The sequence below is a fragment of the Schistocerca americana genome, chromosome X (genome assembly GCF_021461395.2).
Source record: "Schistocerca americana isolate TAMUIC-IGC-003095 chromosome X, iqSchAmer2.1, whole genome shotgun sequence".
Classification (NCBI taxonomy): Eukaryota; Metazoa; Arthropoda; class Insecta; order Orthoptera; family Acrididae; genus Schistocerca; species Schistocerca americana.
Genome location: NC_060130.1, coordinates 504,067,759 through 504,094,164, shown reverse-complemented (window position 1 = coordinate 504,094,164; position 26,406 = coordinate 504,067,759). Strand labels below are relative to the sequence as shown.

Below are 26,406 nucleotides of genomic sequence, written 5' to 3'. Positions count from 1 at the left end.
CCCGGCGAATGGCAGTCCCTTGGTGGTCGCCGGAAGTCACTGAAGCAATTAAGGAGTGTCAGCAAGCTCTACAGTGGCATAAGCAGCACCCTTCCATGGAGCACCTCATAGCCTTTAAATGGCTCCGTGCTCGCATTCGTCAACTTATCAGAGGATGGAAGCAGGAGCGTTGGGAGAGATACATGTCGACCATTGGGTGCCGTAAATCACCTTCCCAAGTGTCTGGGCAGAGATTGAATGAGTTTTTGGGTACCAGACCGCAACACGTGTTCCCAGTGTTAACATAAATGGCATGTTATCTATTGACTGACGCAATCGCGGATGCCACACACTTTGCTGAGCACTATGCTTGAGTCTCTGTGTTGGAGAATTACCCCCCAGCCTTTCGCACTCTCAAACGGCAGCTGGAATGGAAAGTCTTCTGGTTCACTACACGCCACAGTGAATCCTATAACACCCCATTTACAGAGTGAGAGCTCCTCAGTGCCCTTGCACAATGCTCCGACACTGCTCCTGGGCCAGATCGGATCCACAGTCAGATGATTAAACATCTCTCATCTGACTACAATTGACATCACCTCATCATTTTCAACCAGATCTGATGTGATGGCGTCTTTCCGTCGCAATGGCAGTAGAGCACCATTATTCCGACGCTAAAACCCAGTAAAAATCCACTTGATGTGGATAGCTATCGGCCCACCAGCTTCACCAATGTTCTCTGTAAGCTGCTGGAACGTATGGTGTGTCAGCGGTTAGGTTGGGTCCTCGAGTCACGTGCCCTACTGGCGCCATGTCAGGGTAGATTCCACCAGGGTCGCTCTACCACTGATAATCTTTTGTCCCTCAAGTCTGCCATCCAAACAGCCTTTTCCAGAGTCCAACACCTGGTTGCCATCTTTTTTGATACACGAAAAGTGTACGACACGGCCTCGTGACATCTTATCCTTGACACATTATACGAGTGGGGTCTTCGAGGCCCGATCCCGATTTTTACCGAAAATTTTCTGTTGCTTCATACTTTCTGTGTCCATATTGGTGCCTTCCATAGTTCCCCACATATCCAGAAGAATGGGGTCCCGCAGGGCTCTGTATTGAGTGTATCTCTATTTTTAGTGGCCGTTAATGGTCTAGCAGCAGCTGTATGGCAGTCTGTCTCACCTTATCTGTATGCAGACGACGTCTACATTTCGTACTGCTCCCCCTTTACTGGTGTTCCTGAGCGGCGCCTACAGGGAGCCATCCACAAGGCACAGTCATGGGTTGTAGCCCATGGTTTCCAGTTTTTGGCTGCAAAGTCGTGTGTTATGCACTTCTGCTGGTGTCATACCATTCATCCAGAACCAGAACTTTACCTTAATGACAATCCACTCACTATAGTGGAGACATATCAATTCTTAGGACTGGTTTTCGATGCCCAATTGATTTGGCTTCCTCACCTTCGTCAGCTTAAGTGGAAGTGCTAGCAGCACCTCAGTGCCCTCCGCTACCTGAGCAACACCAACTGGGGTGCAGATCGCTCTACGCTGCTGCAGCTCTACAGAGCCCTTGTTCAATCCTGCCTTGACTATGGGAGTCTGGTTTATGGTTCGAAGGCACCCTCGGTGTTGTGTTTAATTGACCCAGTGCACCACTGTGGTGTCGCCTAGTGACAGGAGCTTTTAGGACGAGTCCAGTGACCAGTGTCCTGGTGGAGGCCGGAGTCCCTCCATCGCAGGTTAGGCGTGCACAACTGCTGGCCAGTTACATTGCATGCGTTCGTAATTCTCCTGTGCGTCCGAATTACCATCTCTTTTTCCCACCTGCGGCGGTTCATCTCTCGCATCGGCAGCCCAGGTCGGGGCTTCCAACTGCAGTTTGTGTCCGATCTCTTCTTTCCAAACTGGAGTTCTTGCCCTTACCACCTATACTTGAGGTCCATTCACATACACCTCCATGATGTACACCTAGGTCGCAGCTTCACCTGGACCTTTCACATGGCTCTGAGGACTCACTTAACCCCGTGGCTCTCCGCTGCCACTTCCTCTCAATTCTTGATATGTACCGAGGCTGTGAAGTAGTTTACACTGACGCTTCGATGGCTGATAATCACGTCGGCTTCGCATATGTCCTTGGAGGACATATTGAACAGCATTCCTTGCCTGATGGCTGCAGTGGTTTCACTGCCGAGCTGTTGGCTATATCTCGTGCTCTTGAGCACATCTGTTCATGCCTTGGGGAGTTGTTTCTTCTGTGTGCTGATTGCTTGAGCAGCCTACAAGCTATCGACCAGTGCTGCCCTCATCGTCCTTTGGTGGCGACCATCCAGGAGTCCATCTACACCCTGTAACGGTCCAGTCGTTCAGTGGTGTTTGTCTGGACCCCAGGTCACTTCGGAATCCCAGGCAGCGAACTTGCCGACAGGCTGGCCAAACACGCTATGCAGAAACCGCTTGTGGAAATCAGCTTCTCTGCAACTGACCTGCGTTCACTAGTACGCCGCAAGGTTTTGCGGCTTTGGGAGACGCAATGGCATAACCTCAGTATGCACAACAAACTGCGTGACATTAAGAAAACTATGAATGTGGGGAAGATCTCCATACCGGCTTCTCGCAGGGACTCTGTGGTTCTCTGTCGGCTCCGCATTGGCCACGTTGGGGTGGCACACAGCTACCCGGTGAGTCATGATGACCCATCTCAGTGTCAGTGCAGCATCTGGCTGACAGTGGCCCATATCTTGATGAGCTGTCCTCCTTTGGCTGCCCTGCGACGGACTCTTCAGTTACCGGACTTGTTGCGATTAATTTTAGCTGATAACACCTTGTTGGCTAATTTAGTTTTATGTTTTATATGTGATGGTGGATTTTATCATTCTATATATGTCTTCGTGCGTGTCCTTTGTCCCTTTGTGTTCTCCAGTCTAATGCTTTTAGGCTGAGTGTTTTAATGTGTCGCAGAGTGGCTGGCGTTTCCTTTTTATTCTCGTGGTCGGCAAGCCACGGTCATCTGCTCCCTTGTTTTTATCCCTTCTGCTATTTTCTTGCCTCCCTCTGTGGTTTTCTTTTCCTGTTTTGTCCATAATAGTGTTGGTTGTCCTTCTGTCGTTCTTCCATTCTCCTTTTATTGTGCTGTTTGTCTCCTTTCTTTTCTTTTCTTCTTTCCCGTGTGTAATTAGTTTACTGGGAATAAGAGAGCAATGACCTCACAGTTTGGTCCCTTCGCCCCCCCCCCCCTCCCCCCTCGTTTAAACCAACCAACCAACCATCTTTCGTGTAGAGGCCCATTGAACTCCAAATTGCTCATGGGGAGTTGTTACTACCAGGCTGCTTGATGGTCTGGGTGAGGGAGAAATACAAGGTTACCATTTCCAATCAGGATGTGGAAGCAGTCTGTTGAGTTACAAAGAAGATAGACATTGAATTAGTGTCTGCCTGTACGTATTCCTTATATCTGATTGAAGATTAAAATAGACTACAAGGCAATCAATGTAAATCCTGTATATCAAACACAATATGTTGCTACCAGTGTCAACATTTCAGTCATATTCTATGTCTTGTAAAAATTTAGCAAAATATGCAGATTGTAGCAGAGATGTACATGAGAGAGGTTGCACACACCCTTTCCCCCCCATTGCATCAACTGCAGGGGAGACCATGTTGCTTCATCCTGTGATGATGATGAGCGTTTGGCGTCATTGGCCGGGAGGCCCCTCGCGGGGCAGGTCCGGCCGCCATATCGCAGGTCTTATTACATTCGGCGCCACATTGGGCGACCTGCACGCCGGATGGGGATGAAATGATGATGAACACAACACAACACCCAGTCCCTGAGCGGAGAAAATCTCCGACCCAGCCGGGAATCGAACCCGGGCCCAGAGGACGGCAATCCGTCACGCTGACCACTCAGCTACTGGGGCGGACGCTTCATCCTGTGAATGCTCTGTATACCTCACCGAGTAGGCTGTACAGGAGACTGAGGCGAGGGAAAATGTTTCACTTATGGTTGCTCGGAAAAAATTTGCTACCCGGCATCTGGCAGCTACAGCACTATCGTGGCTACACCGTGACCAAAACTGGATACGGCCATGCAGACCTATGACTTACAATGTGGCTCAGCTCCACAATTGTGAAATGCCCAAGCACTGAAGTAGTATCCACTACTTTACCTGCACAACATATTATCAAACATTCACCCTCAAAAGAAGTCTCTTGTGACTCCACAAAAAGTGGGAAATTTAAGAGGAAATACCCCAAGAAAATTTCCTGCTTAACTCTGGTCAGTGAAAATTCAGATCCTTGTCTGACAAATGCAAAATAACTAAGAAGATAAAGATAAACATTCTTCCCCTTCCCCAGCTCGGAGATCCTCCTCGGTGGCAAAACTGTGAAGAAACATTACTTGGCCAACCTGCACTTCATCGGCACGAATTGTCAATCGACCATCTACTTTAGAGATAACTTATCGACACGGGGAGGAAACCTGCACTGCTGAAGAAATAATGGAGCAGGATCTTCCTGGTTCTGAACATTGTAGTCCAGTGCATACAAAACCAGGCACTCCAAAGCTGCCAGGGTTATGGCTACTAATACAAGTGCCATCTCTCATCATTAGTTGTAGCTGTCCTTCAATGAAATAGGCGCAACATTAGATTGAATAGGGCAGAACTGCAGCTGCTACTGTGTTCACTATCCCCAGCAGTTACATACCAGCAAGAAATGAAAATACAGCCTCAAGACAATTTTGATATTTCACTCTTCACCCCAATACTTAATGGCCTTCCTCCTGAGGCTGCAGCTCGAGCTCAGAGGGGCGTATTGACGCTCACCTGAAACAGTGTATCATTCCACTAAACACCCAGTTGCTGTTTGTATTTCCCTTTGTGAAATTACATTTTCTGTTTGCAACATTTACATATCCATCTAACTTGTTCTTGCCAGGGCAGACGTACTACAATTTATCATCCAGCTCCCAACACCTGTCTTGCTGCTTGGTGACTGCAGTGCTCACCATTCTATTTGAGGGCTCTCCCAGAGTCAGTGCAAGGGATGCACTCCTGGCAGATATTATGCACCAGATGAATATTGTTGCTCTCAATGCAGGTGAACCTATATTTCTTACAGATTCAACACATTTATTATCACTCCTGGATCTCTCATTTTGTAGCACTCAGCTTGCTCACTGTCTAGAGTAGTCCATCTTCTCGGACACACTCGACCACCCATTTCCTGTGTGTAATTCCCTTGCTGAACTGCTAACAGTCCAGGCATAAGACAACTTGACAGCTTTCTAAAGCTGAGTGCAAGCTTTATGCCTTAGGTTTGCCAAACCTTGACAAACAAAATTCGGCAGCAGTGATGACTAGGTAGAGTACCCTGTAAACATCTACATCTACACTTACACTCTGCAAGCCACCCAACGGTGTGTGGCGGAGGGCACTTTACGTGCCACTGTCATTACCTCCCTTTCCTGTTCCAGTCGCGTACGGTTCGCGGGAAGAACGACTGCCAAAAAGCCTTCGTGCATGCTCGAATCTCTCTAATTTTACACTCGTGATCTCCTCGGGAGGTATAAGTAGGGGGAAGCTTGTAACAAGCTGGGTGTCGGTCTGGTGACTGTCGTTACCAATGATAGTCTAAATATGGTTCAGGACATCATTTTCCACCGAGACCTGCTCCTGCAATCCGATGATGAGCTATGCGCCAACAGGGAGCGATGGGCTATACACGATGGACAGAGAGTACGTAAGGGCCAAAGGACAACAGCGCCGCTAACAGTGCCTTCAGCTTAGCTTTTGAGGATGATTCATTGCCTGAAAAGGTGAAGGGGATGGTGATGTGAAACTGTATGTCCCCCCTCCCGTGCAATGCTGAAAGTGTTTGAAATTTTGACATATGTCTTAACATTGCAATGTTAGCGCAACCTGTAGAGATTGTGGGTGAGCACTGCATGTGAATGCTCCTTGTGCACTTCCACCCATCTGTGTCAATTGTGGAAAGTGCCATTCTCTCTGCTCGCCAGATTGCACTATTTTCCAGAGAGAGATGGAAATACAAGAATATTGGGCAAACTAACTTACCAAGAGGCCAAGAAGTAGTATAAGCAGTTGCATCCAGCACGTAAAACTTTCATATGATACATCTACTATGATGTCACCCACATTGGCAACAGTATTCCCACCGATTACATCTCCTACAGTGGGCCCTCAGGGCTGCTCAACCATGCCTGCCCCCCCCCCTCCCCCCCCCCCTGATGGTTGGGGGCTCTGCTCTTGCTGCTTCCCCCCTCAGGGGCTCAGCATTCATTTGCTGAGTACGGGCTTGATGACCCCGGGGTTCCTGAGCTGAGGACTGGTAAGCGCCGCCATCCCTCTGTCACTGTAAACTCTGGGCATGCTGCTTCAGTGACCACCATGTTCTGCAGTGGTGGAATGTTGTGTGTTTTGGAGAACGGGGTCTTGGCTTTACTGCCTGGACCATGAGGAAGGTACACACCTCTTTAAAAAAATCCCTTAACCTCAAGGTATGCCATATGCTGATGAGGTGAATGGCTGTCGAGGTAAAACAGTCTCTAGCGGGCCCCTCGCCCAGTTGTATAAGGCTTGCTCAGGCATGCAGGGCTTTGCCTGAGTCAACAGTTGTTTTCCTAGTGTATTGTGGATCATTATGGAATGGCCTCATCAAACTACTACTCCTGATGGGACAGATTTACCATCAGTTAGTACCTACACCCACTCATCAAAGAGCTCGGTTGGTTAGCCCTCCTGAAAAGAAGTCTCAGAATCATAGTAACAGGGCATTAGTGTGCCACAACACTTTCATTGTAATCAAGTGAACAAGGAGAACCTTTGAGAAGGTCTCCCCTTTCTATATTCCCAAGGCATTGGAAGGTATTGCTGGGTCTCTAAAAAGTGTCAAACAACTTAGTAATATAACAGTTGTAGTTGAAACTGCTAATTCAAACCAAATATCTAAGCTTCTGGGCTGTAAGGCCTTAGATGACTACCCAGTTGAGGCTGAGTTGCATAACACCCTTAACTTTAATAAGGGTGTGGTTAACTGCTCCAATATAATGGAGGTGGACAGTGCGGAGTTACATGAAGAACGGAAAAATATGGGCGTCATGGAAGTGCAGAACTATATGAGGAGAGTCAATGGCAAATTGTAAAAATCTGCAACATTTATTTGTACTCCAGAATTGCCTGAACATATCCTTGTGGGCTATATCTGTCTTAAGGTTCGCCCATTTGTTCCTAACCAAATGCGATGCTAAAAATGTCAAATATTTGGCCGTACCACTATGGGATGTAATGGGAGGGCTATGTGTGGCAATTTTGGAGACTCAGCTCACGAATCGGGCAATCCTTGTACACTTCCTCTGAAATGTGTGAACTGTTCCAGAAATCACCCAGTGTGGAGCAAAAAAGTGTGAGGTTTACAACAATGAAAGGAAAATTCAGGAGTTGAATGTCAAGAGACGCATACCCTATGGGTGAAGCTAAAAAAGATTTCACAGCTGTGGAACTTCTGGTTGTTGCTACTTCTTTTGCATCAGCCCTTAAGACGCCAATCGCTAAGTGCGAAGCCTCCACACAAACTTGGACCACAGATTCAAGTATAAGCTCATGCAAGGAAACACTCCACTTGAAACAGAAGTCATTTGGAAGCCGTCAGCAATGGGCTTACCACCTAAGCCACATACCACTACCCACTATCAGAAGCCAGCTAAGCCGTCTCCACAACCCAAGTAACCACCTCCTCCCATAAGTAAAGAAAAGTTAAACCTTTGGATCGGCGAGCTCTCTCACTCTCTGATGGGGACTATGCTCTTGAGGATATTGACTTCCAGTCGGAGGAACTGGAGAGCTGGGAACTGGCTAATGTTCCCCCTGACTTCCCTGGTAAATCTCCACCTTTGAGGGAGAAAGACAAGAATAACCTTCTTTAAACAATGGCTTCCACTGGGACTTCGGTATTGCAGTGGAATATAAATGGATATCACTCACATTTGGAAGAATTACAGCTCCTGGTCTAGGAGAAACCGTTCTGCATGTGGTTACAAGAAACCCATCTTAAAGTCACCGATACACCTGCAGTATGGAATTACCACCCATAAAGGAAGGATGATACTGCTGGAGACAGGGCTAAATGTGGAGTGGCTGTTTTCATTGGTGACAGTTGCCACTCCTCTCCTGTTCCTCTTATCATGACCATACAAGCAATTCCCGTGAAAGTTATAGCACCTTTTAATATCACGGTGTGTTCTTTTTACCTTCCACGTAACAATGCTTTGGATGCAGATGCACTGGCAGAACTCTTCCGGGCATTCCCACGCCCATTCCTGCTTGTGACAAACTTCAATGCACACAATGTGCTGTGGGGACTCTGCTACCACTTGCTCCAGAGGTCGGATGATCAAGTGACTCATCCATTCTGAGAATATCTGCCTTCTGAACACAGGTCAGATGACACACGTTTCCACAGCTACAGGGGTTTTATCAGTCATTGACCTTTCTTTGTTCCCCAGCTATTGCAGGCTCATTTCAGTGGGAAGTGGCTACTGATTTACATTCTAGTGACCACCTGCCAACTGGGATGGTGGCTGACAGGAGACCACACAGATGGATGATGCCAAGGGCAAATTGGTTGCAGTACAGTTGACATGCTGTTTTTGAACAAAAGGTTTGTGAACAGGAGATGGTGGCCCAGATCACTTGTGAGATCAAACAGGTTGCCGCAGAGTCCATCTCCCGGTTTAATAACTGCCTCAGACAATGGCCTGTACCTTGCTGGAATGACGACTGTTGATTGGCAATTGGGGCCAGATGAACAGCTCTGCAGATCTTCAAACACTGTCCAACTATAGAAAACCTTCATGCCTTCAGATCTGGGAGAGCACATGCTAGGTGAGTGATAAAAGATTGGAAGAGGGCTTCCTGGAAGGAATTCACAACTTCCATTAATTGGTCCACTTCTACTGTGCAAATTTCGGACTCAATATGACAGATTTACGGCAAGGGCAGTACACACCCCATTGTGGCCTTGTCAAGTAATGGGGTCTTGGTGGACATGCCAGAAGACATGGCTCAGGTTTTAGCTGAACACTTCTTTACTGTCACAACCTCATCCAGATAAGCTCCTGCTTTTAGGGTGTTCTGTAGGACTGTGGAGATGAGGAAGCTCAATTTCTTCTCATATAATGAGGAAGTCCACAACATTCCATTCTCCATGTGGGAACTGGAATCAGTTTTGTCTGTAGCCAGACATTGCTCCAGGGCCTGATGATATTCATTATGGCATTCTTTGTCATCTGTGCCCTGAAGTGAAAGGACAGCTCCTCTCTTGTATCAATCAGGTCTGGTTTGATAGACAGTACTCCACGACTTCGAAGGAAGAAATATTAATTCCATTCTGGAAGCAAGGCAAGGACCATAGTGCCCCTAACAGTTACTGGAGTGTAGCTCTTACCAGTTCTATGAGTTAGACTCTTGAATGTATGGTCAACCTCCGCCTTGTCTGGCTGCTCAAATCCCGAGGTCACCTGAGACGCTTCCAGTGCAGTTTCAGGCACTACTGTTCCATCCTTGACAACATTATTCTACTGGAGACAGTGATACAGGAGTCCTTCTTCTACCGAAACAGTTTAGTTTGTGTGTTTTCTGACCTCAAGAAAGCATGTGACGCTACTTGGAGGTACAACAATCTTCGCCAACTTCATGACTGGGGATTACGTGGACACCTTCCTCTTCTTATCCAATCCTTTCTCAAGGACCAGCATTTTTGACATCACGTTGGAGATGCCTTGTCTGACTGCTGTGTTCAAGAGAATTGGGTCCACCACGGCAGTGTCCTCATTGTCACATTGTTTGCCATTGTTATCAATGGCATTTCCTCCGCACTCAGGAGCCCTGTCAAATGCTCTTTGTTTGAGGATGACTTTGCAGTCTTCTGCTGTTCCTCTGATCTCACGACGACGATGACGAGGATGCAGCTACTGCTGACCATTAGAAGGCTGGAAACGTGGGCCAGGACAACTGGTTTTTTGTTCTCACCAGAGAAACCTACATGTGCAGTTTTAACTGTTCTCATTGAAGTTATAAGCAACCAATGCTCACAATAAACTCTGTCCGAACAGGCCTTGGAAGGCCCAGTGGTATCAACTGGCTGTCATGTCATCCTTAGCCCACAGGCATCACTGGATGTGGAAATGGAGGGGCATGCAGTCAGCACACCGCTCTCCTGATCGTATGTCAGTTTATGAGACCAGAGCTGCTATTTCTCAATCAAGTAGCTCCTCAGTTTGCCTCACAAGGGCTGAGTGCACCCCACTTGCCAGCAGCACTCGGCACACCGGATGGTCACCTGTCCAAGTGCTAGCCCAGCCCGACAGCGCTTAACTTCAGTGATCTGACAGGAACAGTTGGTACCACTGCGGCAAGGCCATTGGCGGTGCCCACAGTGGGGGACAATATTTTACGTTTTCAAGAAACTGCACTTTTTGGGTTCAATATTTGATTTGGAATTAACTTGGCTTGTACACCTGAAAGACCTACAAACAAAGGACTTCCAGTCATCGAATATTTTGAAATACCTTAGCGGAAAAACACGGGGAGCTGACAGGTCCCACCTCCTGCAGTTTTGTAGGCCACTTTTTCAATCGTGTTCGATTATAGCAGCATTGTCTACAGATCAGTCCATACTTCCTACCTCAAGATGTTAGACGTTGTCCACCGTGAGGACATTCGGATATCGACTGGAGCCTTTCGGACTAGCCCAGTTCTGAGTCTGTGTGCAGAGGCTGGTGAACCACCACTCTGGATTCGGTGATGTATCCTTTTGGCTCAACAGGCACTGAAAATCTCTGTGTCACTTCAGTCATTAGCATTTAGTGCAGTAGTCCAACCCTCCTTTGAATGGCTGCTCAGGAATCAGTCCCATGCGACCAAGCCATTTGGGATACATGCTACAGACTGTCTCAAGGATCTGGATCTATCAGATATCAAAATACACACCAAGGGGTGAAACACATTGCTGCCTTGGCGTCTTCAGAGGCCCAAAGTGATTTTTAAGCTTGACACAATGCAAGAAAACTTGTTCTCGAGATTATGTTTTTACAACTTTGTTTTCATCCATTTTAAGTAGGTACCACAGTTTTATTGTTGTTTATACAGATGGATCACAGCAAGCGAATATCCTCAGTTGTTCTGCTGTTTTCCCTAATAGGGTTTTTAAAGTGTGTCTTCCAGAGCAATTTACGAATTATATGGCATTCTGATGGCACTGGAGAAGATTCACAGATGTCACCATACAAGGTTTCTTGTCTATTCCGACTCACTTAGTGCACTGCATGCACTTCACCGAAGTTATCCTGATTAAGCTCATTGATGATGCCTTACAGTGGCTTCAACACTGTGGCAAGGTGGTGATCTTTTGCTGGGTACCTGGGGCGACATTGGGATACAGGGAAACAACATGGCCGACAAAGCTGCCGGAAGCGTGTCGGGATGGTGCTATCCATCAATGTCCCGTCTTGTTACACGCCATCATCTCATTTTCTGACGGATGCATAATGTGTCAGTGGGAGACTGAATGGTTGCACGTGACGGGAAACAAACTGCGGTCGCTCAAATTGACCACACGGGCGTGGCGGATTTAATGTCAGCCTCACCGCTGGAAGGATGTTCTGCTTACCAAACTGCGCATTGGACATAGTCCTTTAACACGTGGCTTCCTCCTCTGGCCGGAGGATCCGCCACTCTGCGGAGGGATTGGCAGAACGCACTGTTGCCACCTCTGCACAGACCAGACTTGGTGGTTCAACCCAGCCCTAACCCTACCAGCTATTTCGCTCTTCCCTCTTGCGAGGTATGTTAGACTTGTCTATCTTTTGTCTCCCTGTGCTCCCCTTGCCCTGTCCGTGTTGCTACACTAAATCAATTTGAGTGAAGTACCTCTGCTTTCATGAGCTTCCAGATGCTCCGTAGAAGGGGCACCTTGCATGCCTTTCTTGCTGTCTCTCCCTTTCTTCTTTTTATCTGTTACCTCTCTTTCATTGACATTTCGTACACCTTGGGTTTCTCTTCCCACGGGTTTTGTGCAGTAGACTCTCTCTGATCTGCAGTCATGTAGACCTGTCTAGTAGACTGGTCCCTTTAATCAACCAACCAACCGGTCTTATGGCACAAGGAATTCTCCCACTGCCCTTACTTTTCAGTCACACTGCTCTTTCGTGTGTACGAACCATGAAATTCTTGGCAAAACCTGTACACAAAGTCAGATAAAGCTAGTAAATCAGAAATATTTCCTCCAATCTGTAAATATCATGGGACGTTCAAAAGTAAGTGCACATTGTTATGGCAGGCCAAGTAACTTTTATTGAATGCTACATTACACTTCAAAGTTACACCGAAACTATCAGCATTGTCACTAAGTCATTGTAAACAGTGGTCGGAACATTCTACCAATCGATCAGTTCCTCGACAACAGAAACCTGTTCCTTGCTCACGGAGCCATTTGAGAACCACTGTGTGAACATCCTCATTATTGAAAAGTCTGTGGTCAATGTAGATTGCCGTCCTTCCTGGTCAGCATCAACTCTTGGCTGTGTGGCCTTGGTCAAATTGTTGGTATCATTTCACTTCAGCTGGATGCAACATTGCATTTTCCCCTTATACTGCTTGAATTTCATGATGAATCTGTGTGCAGTTACCCACAGAAATCGTACTGTCCTCCATACTTCAACTTTGGAGTAAATTTCCAGTTGCCGCGCCATTTTGCTCCCACTCTGTGATATAACTGTTCACTTTAATGCAGCAGAAATCTCTCTGTAGTCAACCCAAACTCTCTTCTGACATTGCGCCACTCTTATTAGCCCAGTCGACAAAGACCAAAGAAGGGTTGTGTAGGGGAAAAGTTCCTGTAGCCACCAATTTTTGTACAGGAGTAGGAGGGGACCCATGGACAACATACTAAAATGCTGACTGGTGGTCTGTGCGCATCGGTATAGGAGGTGTATAAAGGTTACCTTCTGTGTTTTTCCTGAATAATTCAAAAACTGCAGCTTCTAGGAAAAACGTTTCCTGATACAGAATTAAACTCCATTAAATTTCTTACGAAAAAGGTTGTATTCGTTTTTCTGTGGGATAGATAGTTTCTGCTTTGCAGGGGATTGAAAAATGACATGATTAGTGTTTTACTGGTATAAAATTTATGGTCAATTGTAAATGAAGTGGGTTCATGAGTAGTGGATTGCGGTGTGAGACCTGTTCGAAATATTTTCACTGGGGGGAATGCAGTGGGGAAGCCAGTGGGCATTCTGGTGAGATCCTCTCCTGAAACTGCAGGTTATGTAGCAAGAGTAAGTTGATAGAGGAGCAGGAGCGTAAGATCTGTGCCCTTCAGGTGTAGTTGAAAAACGCACAGGAGGAGCTAGATAGGATGAGGAGGGAAAAGGGGGTTGGGGAATGGGAGCTGGCTGTTGGCAAGAGATCTGCTAGGAGAAGGAGATTTTCAGATAGTTTTACTATTGGTGTTTGTAATAGATTTGACCAACTGTCAGAGTCTAGTGGAGAGGAATCTCTAGTAGCTGTAGATGTAGGAAGTATGCATCAGACCTCAGCAGTTACGGTGGCTAGGACAGTTGCAAAGTCTAAGAGAAAGAAGAAGGTTCTGCTGTTAGGTAGTTCTCATGGTAGAGGTGTAGGCCAGCAGTTGCAGGAAGTTTTGGGGAGTGAGTACCAGGTCACCAGCATTGTGAAGCCTAATGCAGGATTGGCTCAGGTGACTTTTAACATAGGGGGGGTTATGTAGGGATTTTACAAAATAGGATCAGGTAGTGATTGTGGGGGGGGCTGGTAATAGTATTGATAGGGATGGGGAGTATGACATAGATGGTGACCTGGAAAAGATAGCCACTCAGACTGGCAACACGAACGTGCATTTCGTGGAACTGTTTCAGCGTCACGATCGGCCTCATCTTAATACAGCCGTCAGGCGTAATAACATGAGACTTGGGGGTGCGCTAATGACAGAAGGCATGAGTCACATTTCAGTGGTGTCGATGGAGTCTATCAGCAGGACGGGTTTCACTAGACATGGCCTGCACCTCAACAGGTATGGAAAGGGGAGATTGGCAAAGCTTATAGGTGACAGCATAGGTGGGGGTGGTGGGATCACTCATGGGAAAATTCCGGTAGTTGTGGGTGTTAGAGCTGTACCTTTTTTAGATTGAAGTCAGCTGACAGGTATTCCTGCTTAAGGGAAGTCTCTCTAACAAAGAAACCACTTTCGACAAAGCTTAGGTATCCGATTAATGAGGGAATTAGTATATTTCATCAAAACATACAAGGCATTAGAGATAAAGTTAGTGAACTACTTATAGATGTTGACTCTGAAATTATTGGTATATCTGAACACTTCTTAAATAAGGAGATCATTCAGAGGCTTCCTTTACCAGGATACAGGTTGGTTGGCAGCTTTTCTAGGAGCTCTTTGCGGTGTGGGGGAGTAGCCATGTATGTGAAAAACGGTATCCCATTTGAGTCAATTGATGTTTCAAAGTACTGCACTGAAAAGGCGTTTGAATGTTGTGCAGGTGTGGTTAAATTTAGTGGAGCTAAACTTCTTACTGTTGTTATTTATAGATCCCCAGACTCTGATTTCACAACATTTTTGCTAAAGCTAGAGAAGGTCCTTGGTTCACTTTATAGGAAATACAAAAAGTTAGTTATATTTGGTGACTTCAGTATAAATTGTATAAGTGATTGTGCAAGGAAAAGGATGCTGGTAGACCTCCTTAATTCATATAATCTTATGCAAACCATATTCTTTCCAACAAGAGTGCAAGGGAACAGTAGAACAACCATAGACAATATTTTTGTTCATTCGTCATTACTAGAAGGGCATTCTGTTAGCAAAATGATGAATTGCCTTTCAGATCATGATGCACAAATTTTAAGTCTAAAAGATTTTTGTGCTGCAACACAGGTTAAATATAGTTACCAACTTTTTAGGAAAGCTGATCCAGTTGCTGTAGAGACTTTTGTATACCTTATCAAGGAACAAGAGTGGCAAGATGTTTATAGTGCTGATACAGTAGACGATAAATATAATGCTTTCCTCAAGACTTTTCTCGTGCTCTTTGAAAGTTGCTTTCCGTTAGAACGTTCAAAACAGGGTACTAGCACAAACAGGCAGCCTGGGTGGCTGACTAAAGGTATAAGAATATCGTGTAGAACAAAGTGGCAATTATATCAAAACATTAGAAACAATCACAATCTAATTGCAGCAGCCCATTACAAACAGTATTGTAAGGTGCTTAAAATGTTATTAGGAAGGCAAAAAGTATGTGGTATGCAGATAGAATAGCTAAGTCTCAGGATAAAATTAAAACCATATGGTCAGTCGTAAAGGAAGTGGCTGGTCTGCAGAGACAGGTCGAGGATATAGAATCAGTGCGTAGTGGGAATGTCCGTGTTACTGATAAGTCGCATATATGTACAGTATTTAATAATCACTTTCTGAATATAGCAGGTGAAGTAAATAGAAACAGTCCCAACAGGGAATCATATAGCGCTCGTAGAAAAAAGTGTTCCGAGACTGTTACCTGAAATGCTCCTCCATGATACTGACAAGAGGGAGATTGAGTTAATAATTAAATCACTGAAGACCAAGAACTCTCATGGATATGACGGGGTATGTAGCAGGATACTGAAGTATTGTTCCATGTATGTTAGCCCAGTACTTAGCCATATCTGTAACTTTTCCTTTAGGAGTGGTCGGTTTCCTGACCGATTAAAGTACTCGGTAGTGAAGCCACTTTATAAAAAGGGAGACAGGGATAATGTTGATAATTATAGACCTATTTCTATGCCATCGGTGTTTGCTAAAGTTATCGAGAGGGTTGTATATACAAGGTTACTGCAGCATTTAAATTCACATAATTTGCTGTCAAATGTACAGTTTGGTTTTAGAAATGGCTTAACAACTGAAAATGCTATAGTCTCTTTTCTCTGTGAGGTTTTGGATGGATTAAATAAAAGGTTGCGAATGTTAGGTGTTTTCTTTGATTTAACAAAGGCTTTTGACCGTTTTGACCACAAAATATTACTGCAGAAGTTGGAACATTATGGAGTAAGGGGAGTAACTTACAGTTGGTTCGCCTCTTACTTTAAGAACAGAAAGCAGAAGGTAATTATGCGCAATATTGAGAGTGGTAATGATGTTCAGTCCCAATGGGGCACTGTTAAATGGGGCGTTCCCCAAGGATCGGTGCTGGGTCCACTGCTGTTTCTTATTTATATAAATGATATGCCTTCTAGTATTACAGGTGATTCAAAAATATTTCTGTTTGCTGATGACACCAGCTTGGTAGTGAAGGATCTTGTGTGTAATATTGAAACATTATCAAATAATGTAGTTCATGAAATAAGTTCGTGGCTTGTGGAAAATAATTTGATGCTAAATCACAGTAAGACTCAGTTTTTACAGTTTCTAACTCACAATTCAACAAGAACTGATATTTTAATCAGACAGAATGGGCATGTTATAAGTGAGACGGAACAGTTCAAGTTCCTAGGCGTACGGATAGATAGTAAGCTGTTGTGGAAAGCCCATGTTCAGGATTTTGTTCAGAAACTAAATGCCGCTTTATTTACCATTAGAACAGTATCTGAAATAAGTGACATTTCAACACGAAAAGTAGTCTACTTCGCATATTTTCATACGCTTATGTCATATGGTATTATTTTTTGGGGTAATTCTTCTGATTCAAAAAGGGTATTTTTGACTCAAAAACGGGCTGTTCGAGCTATGTGTGGTGCAAGTTCGAGAACCTCTTGTCGACCCCTATTCAATAGTCTGGGAATTCTGACATTGCCCTCACAGTATATATTTTCTTTAATGTCGTTTGCTGTTAGCAATATTAGCTTATTCCCAAGAGTTAGCAGCTTTCACTCAGTTAATACTAGGCAGAAATCAAATCTGCATGTGGAATGCACTTCCTTGACTCTTGTGCAGAAAGGAGTGCAGTATTCTGCTGCATCCATTTTCAATAAGCTACCACAAGAACTCAAAAATCTTAGCAGTAGCCCAAATGCTTTTAAGTCTAAACTGAAGAGTTTCCTCATGGCTCACTCCTTCTATTCTGTCGAGGAGCTCCTGGAAGAGCTAAAAACTTAAGCAAATTCCAGTGTTACATTCTTGATTTTCTTTATTTAAACTAACGACGTGTCACCTGAATATGTTTCTTATATTTCATTTTATCTGTTTCTACAATCGTGTTGTAATTTCATGTATTGACTCGTTCCATGACCATGGAGACTTCTCCTTAATGTGGTCCCATGGAACAATAAATAAATAAATAAAAAGAACAAATATTAAATGTGTGTACCACATCTAAGTGCAGTAAGGTATAAATTGTGTTATGTGGGTGGAGGGAGGTGCATGAGGGAAGGCAGGTGACCAGGCTGTGATCAAGGTTTGCAAGTTGAAGAGTGAGCAGGCAAGTCCCCAGTCCACCCCACCACATCAAAAGAAGCAACTACAGCGTGTTTTATAAACGGATACCAACTTTTCTGTTGCTTCCCTTATAAATCACTGGTGACCCAATCCACAGAAATGTCTGGGGTTTTTTATCTTCCACAAAGTGCATTAACTGTAATAGAGGTATGAGTTACTGATAATACTTATACATATGGACAGATTCTATGAAAATCTCTGCACACTGTTCTACACTGCTAGAGGGGAAATTGATTCTTAGCCATCCTGTAGAGCAGGTGTGGTATTCTTCTGGGAAAGGTGACTTCCCCCACCACAATGACAGCTTGCATTTCAGTTTACAGAGAGACAGAACCTTCCCAGCATTTCCTGTCCAGTTCTCATATGTGGGTAGAAGAAACTTCACTGAGCTGGTGTTTATATACTAGTCATTTTGAGTTCATTAACTGAATACTTAATTGCTGCTGTTAAGTGAGTTTTTGTGTAAAATAAGTTTCTGTAAACAGTGGCTGAGAAGTAATTATTTAGTAAGTGTATTGATGTCAGTAACCTATGTAGTGCTGGTGGGGAAGGGATTGGATTGGTAAGTGTGGTGTTGTAGTCAGTTGATAGTGGATTAATTAATGATAAGAAAGTTTCTTCACTTCTCTCATCAGTAACTGTTACTGGGAGACTGCATAAATCTCTTCCATTCATGGATTGCTGGCACTTGGAGAGTGGGCTGCACTGAGTGGAGCCAGTTACCACACACCCCCACCACATCTAGTAAGGTGAATGTGAATATGACTAATGGAATGGGACTGATGATGTTCAGTCTAGAATACTAATCTGGTGTAATGCATTACTGACCTGTGTTGAAATATCTGAAGTTCTGTAACACCTAAGTGCCCTACTTGTGTTGCAGAGGGAGCCAATTCAAGCCTGTTGGCATCTTCATAAGTTGTGAGAGCTGTGGCTAGGGTGATGCATTTGGTACACCTCATACTGAGAAAAGTATTGCTGCCAGTAATAGTGGCACAGTGAAACTGACTTTGTCCAAAACATATTGACAGCGTGTTATACTTGAGGCAGGCTCGTCAACATAGTAGAGTTGACAGCTACAGCTGATGAGCCTTATTATATAATAGCTCACTTAACAACTGCAAATAACTACCAACTTAAAAACTGAATATAACTCCACTATATAGACAAGAGCTCAGTGAAGTTCTTTTGTCTACTCCCATAAGATAACTGGACAGGAAATGTTGGGAAAGTATAGTATGTGTAAACTGAAAGTGATGGGTGAAGTTGCCTCTTCCAGAATGCTATAACTGCCCAATAGGGTCAGTGTAGACTAGTGTGCTGAGATTTATATAGATTCTATCGATATACATTTCTTGCATTAGTATTATTAGTTACTCACATCTGCATTCCACATAATGTTAGCACACATTGTGGAAAATAAACACCCCTGGTCACATCTGTAAACTGTATTGCCAGTGATTTGTAAGATAAGATGCCCAAGGGTCAGTACAACTTTGTGAAATACTGTGTAGTTGCTTATTGTGATGTAGAATCATAGAGAGAATGGGGAATAACCTGCTCGCTCTTCAGTTTGCAATTTTATGAAGGAGGGAAATGCATGACCACTCTATCATGACCTGCCTTCCCTCACATGACCACCCAACACCCCCATCCCGATCCTGATACACCTCTGTAACACAATTTATGCCTTCATATGCACTTAGATGTGATACACACATTTAATATTTGTTCTTAACCCACTTCATAGAAAACTGAACATTAATTTTATGCCATTGAAAGACTACTTTTAATAATTTGCAGTTTATTTTCATCACCTGCAATGTGGAAACCATTGATCCTAGAGAAAAATGAAATGGTCTTTTTGCAGTTAATTGAATCTAGTTTTATTTTGTATTGGGTAACATTTTCACTAGAAGACACAGGTTTTGAGCTATTCAAGGAAAACTTAAAAAAGTGACCTTTACACCCCCCTCCCATTCCCCGCACCCCCACCACAATGCCCACTCCCCACTGGTCAGAAATTTTAGTATGTTGTACATGGCACACCCTCCTACCACTGTACAAACATTTGTGATCACACGACTCTTTGCTAATTTTCGTTTGTTGACTGGACTATATTGCACAATAGTCTTAGCATAGAACTTGGGATTAACTGTTTTAAGTTCCTCCATAGAATACATCTGCCTGCCAGATAACAGAGCATATTAGATTTCAGGTGGATAAAGTGACCAAAATTCTGCGAAGAATACATTTGCATTTTTATACTGTCACAATATTTTCTCCAAAACATTTTCATAGCTGTTGAATATGGTGACATGCATTTAGCAGATGCTGTTGTTGTTGTTGTTGTTGTTATTGTGGTTGTGGTGTGGTGTGTTGTGGTGTGGTCTTCAGTCCAGAGACTGGTTTGATGCAGCTCTCCAAGCTACTCTATCTGTGCAAGCTTCTTCATCTTCAAGCACCTACTGCAACCTACATCCTTCTGAATCTGCTTAGTGTATTCATCTCTTGGTCTCCCTCTATGATATTTACCCTCCATGCTGCCCTCCAATACTAAATGGGTGATCCCTTGATGCCTCAGAACATGTCCTACCAACCAATCCCTTCTTCTAATCAAGTTGTGCAACAAATTTCCCTTCTCCCCAATTCTATTCAGTACCTCCTCATTAGTTATGTGATCTACCCATCTAATCTTCAGCATTCTTCTGTAGCACCACATTTTGAAAGCGTCTATTCTCTTCTTTTGTAAACTGTTTAGCATCCATGTTTCACTTCCATACTTGGCTACACTCCATACAAATAGTTTCAGGAAAGACTTCCTGACACTTAAATCTATACTTGATGTTAACAAATTTCTCTTCTTTAGAAACACTTCCCTTGCGATTGCCAGTCTATATTTTATATCCTCCCTACTTCGAACATCATCAGTAATTTTGCTCCCCAAATAGCAAAACTCATCCACTACTTTAAGCATCTCATTTCCTAATCTAATTCTCTCAGCATCGCCTGATTTAATTAGACTACATTCCATTATCCTTGTTTTCCTTTTGTTGATGTTCATCATATATCCTCCTTTAAAGACACTGTCCATTCTGTTCAACTGCTCTTCCAGGTCATTTGCTGTCCCTAACAGAATTACTATGTCATCGGCAAACCTCAAAGTTCTTATCCATGGATATTAATTCCTACTCCAAATTTTTCTTTTGTTTCCTTTACTGCTTGCTCAATATATAGATTTAATAACATCGGGGATAGGCTACAACCCTGTCTCACTCCTTTCCCAACCACTGCTTCCCTTTTATCACCTCGACTCTTATAACTGCCATCTGGTTTCTGTACAAATTGTAAATAGCCTTTCACTCCCTGTGTTTGACCCCTTCCACCTTCAGAATTTGAAAGAGACAGTTCCAGTCAACATTATCAACGGTTACAAATGCTAGAAAAGTAAGTTTAAGTTTACCTGTCCTTAATCTACCTTCTAAGATAAGTCGTAGGGTCAGTATTGCCTCACATCTTCCAAAATTTCTACAGAATGCAAACTGATCTTCCCTGAGGTCAGCGTCTACCAGTTTCTCCACGTGTCTGTAAAGAATTCGTGTTAGTATTTTGCATGTGTGACTTATTCAACTGATAGTTCAGTAATTTTCACACCTGTCAACACCTGCTTTATTTGGGATTCTTCTTGAAGTAGGGCATTTTGTGTGTCTCATACATCTTGCTCACAGATGGTAGAGTTTTGTCAGGGCTGGCTCTCCCAAGGCTGTCACTAGTGGTACTGGAATGTTGTCTACTCTGGGGGCCTTATTTCGACTTAGGTCTTTCAGTGCTCTGTCAAACTCTCCACACAGTATCATATCTCCCATTTCATCTTCATCTATGACCTGTTCCATTTCAGTAATATTGTCCTCGAGTACATCGCCATTGTATAGACCCTCTGTATACTCCTTCCACCTTTCTTCTTTCCCATCTTTGCTTAGAACTGGTTTCCATATGACCTCTTGATGTTCATACAAGTGCTTATCTTTTCTCCAAAGATCTCTTTGATTTTCCTGTAGTCAGTATATATCTTACCCCTAGTGATATATGCCTCTACATCCTTACATTTGTCCTCTACTCATCCCTGCTTAGCCATTTTGCACTTTCTGTCGATCTCATTTTTGAGATGTTTGTATTCCTTTTTGCCTGCTTCATTTACTGCATTTTTATATTTTCTCCTTTCATCAATTAAATTCAATATCTCTTCTGTTATCCAAGAATTTCTACAGGCCATCGTATTTTTACCTACTTGATCCTCTGCTGCCTTCACTATTTCATCTCTCAAAGCTACCCATTCTTCTTCTGTTTTATTTCTTTCCCCTGTTCTTGTCAATCGTTCCCTAATGCTCTATCTGAAACTGTCTACAACCTCTGGTTCTTTCAGTTTATCCAGTTCTCATCTCCTTAAATTCCCCCTTTTTTGCTGTTTCTTCAGTTTTAATCTACAGTTCATAACAAATAGACTGTGGTCAGAGTACACATCTCCCTCTGGAAATGTCTTACAATTTAAAACCTGGTTCCTAAATCTCTGTCTTACCATTATATAATCTATCTGGAACCTTCAGTGTCTCCAGGTCTCTTCCATGAATACAACCTTCTTTCATGATTCTTGAACCAAGTGTTAGCTATGATTAAGTTATGCTCTGTGCAAAATTCTACCAGGTGGCTTCCTCTTTCATTCCTTACCCCCATTCCATATTCACCTACTACTTTTCCTTCTCTTCCTTTTCCTACTATTGAATTCCAGCCACCCATGACTATTAAATTTTCGTCTCGCTTCACTATCTGAGTAATTTCTTTTATCTCATCATATATTTCACTAATCTCTTCGTCATCTGCAGAGCTAGCTAGCATATAAACTTGTACTACTGTGGTAGGCGTGGGCTTCGTGTCTATCTTTGCTGCAATAATGCTTTCATTATGCTGTTTGTACCTGCGTTCCTTTTTTTTTTTTTTTTTTTTTTTTTAATTAAACCTGCCCCTGCAGTGCCCCTATTTGATTTTGTATTTATAATCCTGTATTCAACTGACCAGAAGTTGTGTTCCTCCTGCCACCAAACTTCACTAATTCCCACTATAACTAACTGTAACCTATCTATTTCCCATTTTATATTTTCTAACCTGCCTGCCCGATTAAGCGCTCTGACATTCCACGCTCTGATACGTAGAACACGAGTTTTCTTTCTCCTGATAACAACGTCATCCTGGGTAGTCTCCGCCCGGAGATCCAAATGGGGGCTATTTTACCTCCGGAATATTTTACCCAAGAGGACACCATCATCATTTAACCATACAGTAAAGCTGCATGCCCTCAGGAAATATTACGTCTGTAGTTTCCCCTTGCTTTCAGCCGTTTGCCGTACCAACACAGCAAGGGCCCACACATTAGTCTGGCCTCTCAACAGACAGCCCCCCATTGTGGTTGCACCTACGGTATGGCTCTGTATCGCTGAGGCACGCAAGCCTCCCCACCAACGGCAAGGTCCATGGTCCATGGTTCGTCAGCATTAAAACAATCTATTCTGAAGATAAACGTTATCACTCAGACATCAAGTTCTGAAAGCTAAACACCTACTCTTGTACATGCAGCTGTAGGTTTTCATCCCAAATAAACATGAAAGTATGTCAAGAATACTGAGTAGTTCACTTATTTCCCAGTAGGCAGATAAGGCAAAGGATATTACATCAAATAACAATGTGCCCTTTCATTCTCCAAAAGCAAATAATGTGATTTAGAGCAGGGACAAGAGCATTAGAAATAAGAATCTAGCAATCTGTGCAGTTCTACTGTAAAAATAAATATGAAGTGTAAACTAGATGGAATCACAAAAATCCATGTCAGTATTTTTAGGCCAGACAGATACAGAATGGCAACGACAAGTTGAGGAGCTTTATATCTCAGACTGTACAGCCTAAGATGTAAAATTTATGTTGGTTTGGAGTTTTAAAACTTATGAATAATGATTTGGAGTTTTCTCTTCTACAGTTTTTAAATACCAGTTTGCCATTGTAAGTTGAATATTGATTACATTTGTTTCTACTTTCTGTAATATCACTTGCAAGTCAAAAAGGATTTTAATATCAGCCTATTGTAAAGCAGCATGCATTTTTGCCATTTGCCCCTGCTGATAATTTTTTTCTTTCCAGGCATTATCCAATTGGTGTCCTTTATGATTTGTACGCATCTGAAAGTAACTTGCCTTGGAATATAACTGTACATTTTGAAAAATTTCCTGAAACAGAATTACTTCACTGCCCTGGTAGGTAAGTCCATGTTATTGTTTTAGTTACATAAATAATTAGTGTCATATTTGTCATTAAACTAGTCAAACTATGAACAATATGTTGTCTTTTAGAGAAGCTGTGGAATCACACTTCATGGCCTGTGTGAAAGAGGCGGATGTTCTAAAACACAGAAGTCAAGTTGTATCAAACATGCAAAAGAAGGACCATATGCAGTTGTGGCTTGGCCTGCAGAATGGTGAGTAATACATATATCTCATTACAATAATGAAATTCCTCTCAAGAAATTGAAATAATGACGTTTATTTGCTTTGTTGTGTATGTAATGTTGACATCAATCTACAGATGAAACACTTAAAGATAAGTAATTTAAAATTGAGCTGTTCTCGTGCTATTTCATGTGGGGTATAATCTCCTGTTTCATTAATGAAGTACTTATATATTTATTTATTTATTTAATTTTAGAGGTGCTAAGTGTGCTTTACTACAAATGTCTTCTCCAGCATTCATCATCATATTTCACTTTTGTATCAACCTTCATTTATTTTTGTTGAGGTGCATTATTGAAACACTTTGTAGTCATGCTCTCCTAGAACAAAAAGGGTAATAAAACAGAAACAGTGTTCATGCTTGGAAAGACTTACCCCATGAGCTCGGGGTTTTTGTTGGACCTTCAGCCATCACCTGCCTCTTTGCTATCACTGTTTTAGAAGAAGTGGATAGTTACTAGTTCTGAGAGTCCCTAGATTTTGTTGTGGTTGTTGAACAAGAAAAAGGTATGAATATTCACTTTTAGCACGAGAATTGACAACTTCCATGAATATTGGGATGGGTAAGCACGAGGTGGCTGGGAGCAAAGTGGCATTGAGTTATTTGAATTGCAGGACATTGTTTGTCTGTGGTCATACTAATTTTATTTGTTCCTTGAAATCAAGGACCATTCTTTGGCACATGTGGTCACAACAACTAGCTGTACTCAAGGGATATCAGAACAGCTTTCTATCTGTAGTATCATTTCTGGTGTGTCCTGGGGATATCTGGCCTGGATCTGAGTGAAGAGCCTAAACCAGCAGCTTCATTGGTTCTGTAACATTGTTAGTTACAAATTTCTCAACTTACACTGTACTGTGGAGGCTTTTAAGGCTACTCTGGGTTTTTTAACTCCAGAATGCACTTAGTTATTTTTAATGATGGCTGAAATTCCTAAAATCACAAGTGAGAGCTAAGCTTAAGAAATTGAAACATATAGTTGATGTGGGAATTTGGAACATAAAAGCATGTCATAGATGAATTTCTGTGAAGTATATTATTAACAGATGTTGAAGATCAATCAGTTTAGTAGTGGTTAATAGTAAGTGTAGGTTTTTTGGTTGTTAAAAGAATTAATACTTTACTTCCTTTTATTAGTTCCTCTTGTAATGTCAGAATTATCTTTTAAATGAGTATCTATATATGTATTTTTGTTATTTTCAGATAAGTTTGATCCATTTTGGGCAACCAATAGAAAACTCATGGAAGTTACTGGTGATGAGACATTTAAGTACATACCATTCCGCTGTTATAATAGTGAGGAGCCATTCCTGCAGAAACTGGTGAAACCTGTGACAGAAGAGGGGCAGCGCAAAACCCTTCAGCATTTGCTACAAGAAGTCTACCCAAATTTACCCAACGGTATGGGCATTCACTCTATGTAAACTAGAATTTTAATGTGATTATTCAGTTTCTCCCGGCGTATTTGTGATCAAAGAGTCCACGGGTATACCACCAGTTCATAGTGTGAAACAGGGGCAGTACTTCATAGTGCTTCTTCCCAAGCCATCCTGAGACTGTAGCCATAGTTTCGGTTGATAAGATGGTCCCTGGTGGGAATTTCGATGGCCTCTCCAACGATGCTATCCCAGTATTTCAAAGTCGATGTTAAAGTCCTGGTATATTTGTATTCTATCACATGACTCTCAGATATATTGTCCTCTGTGACCACCAACTTACGATACATTATTCAAGTGTGCTGCTGGTGTTCTCAGCATTGATCTTCAATTGTGGGCCTGTTTTCCGATATATGTCTTGCCACAATGGCACACAGTCTGATATAGAGCAGCCTCCTGCAACCTAGGTCATCTTCGATACTTGCCAATATTGCCCATGTTTTATTGGGCATGCAAAAGAATGTTTTTACTCAGTGCTTTTTCAGTATGTGTGCAATTTGTCTTGATAATGTGCCAGTATGTGATATTATAGACAGTGGCTACCTCTTCCTCCATGGCTTCTCCACAGGTTGGATGAAAGTTGGGTGGGCACGCCTAGGAGCTCAATTCATAAGAGCACCTGACATTTGCGGCATGTCTAATTGCTGAAATACTGTGTCCGTGGGACCCTATGAAATAGTAGAATTTTAATATTGGTGTGTTCTGTTTTCTTGGATTTTTTATAGTTAAGTTCTTGGTGATGTCTTTATATTTAAATGTAACATGCAGTTTTGGGTCTCTTACAACGTGTTATTAAAAGTGTGACTTGGTAAATGTACATACAGTAATCAGTGTTGAGTGTTGTTGTTTCTGAATTTGTACGAAAGAAAAAAAAATGTTTGTGAAATTAATTGTGACACTAATGATGTGTGTTTCCTAAACCACCACCT

General features: G+C 42.9%; 1 protein-coding gene across 1 annotated transcript in view; it reads left to right on the top strand.

Annotated features, from left to right (window-relative positions):
- The window catches only part of LOC124556544 (autophagy protein 5-like), a 109,407-nt gene that overhangs the window by 56,307 nt on the left and 26,694 nt on the right, over nt 1-26,406 (top strand). The window contains exons 3-5 of the mRNA XM_047130498.1: nt 23,676-23,792; nt 23,885-24,009; nt 25,245-25,442. Of these exons, the coding sequence (XP_046986454.1) occupies nt 23,676-23,792; nt 23,885-24,009; nt 25,245-25,442 (440 nt within the window). The remainder of the gene's footprint in view (nt 1-23,675; nt 23,793-23,884; nt 24,010-25,244; nt 25,443-26,406) is intronic.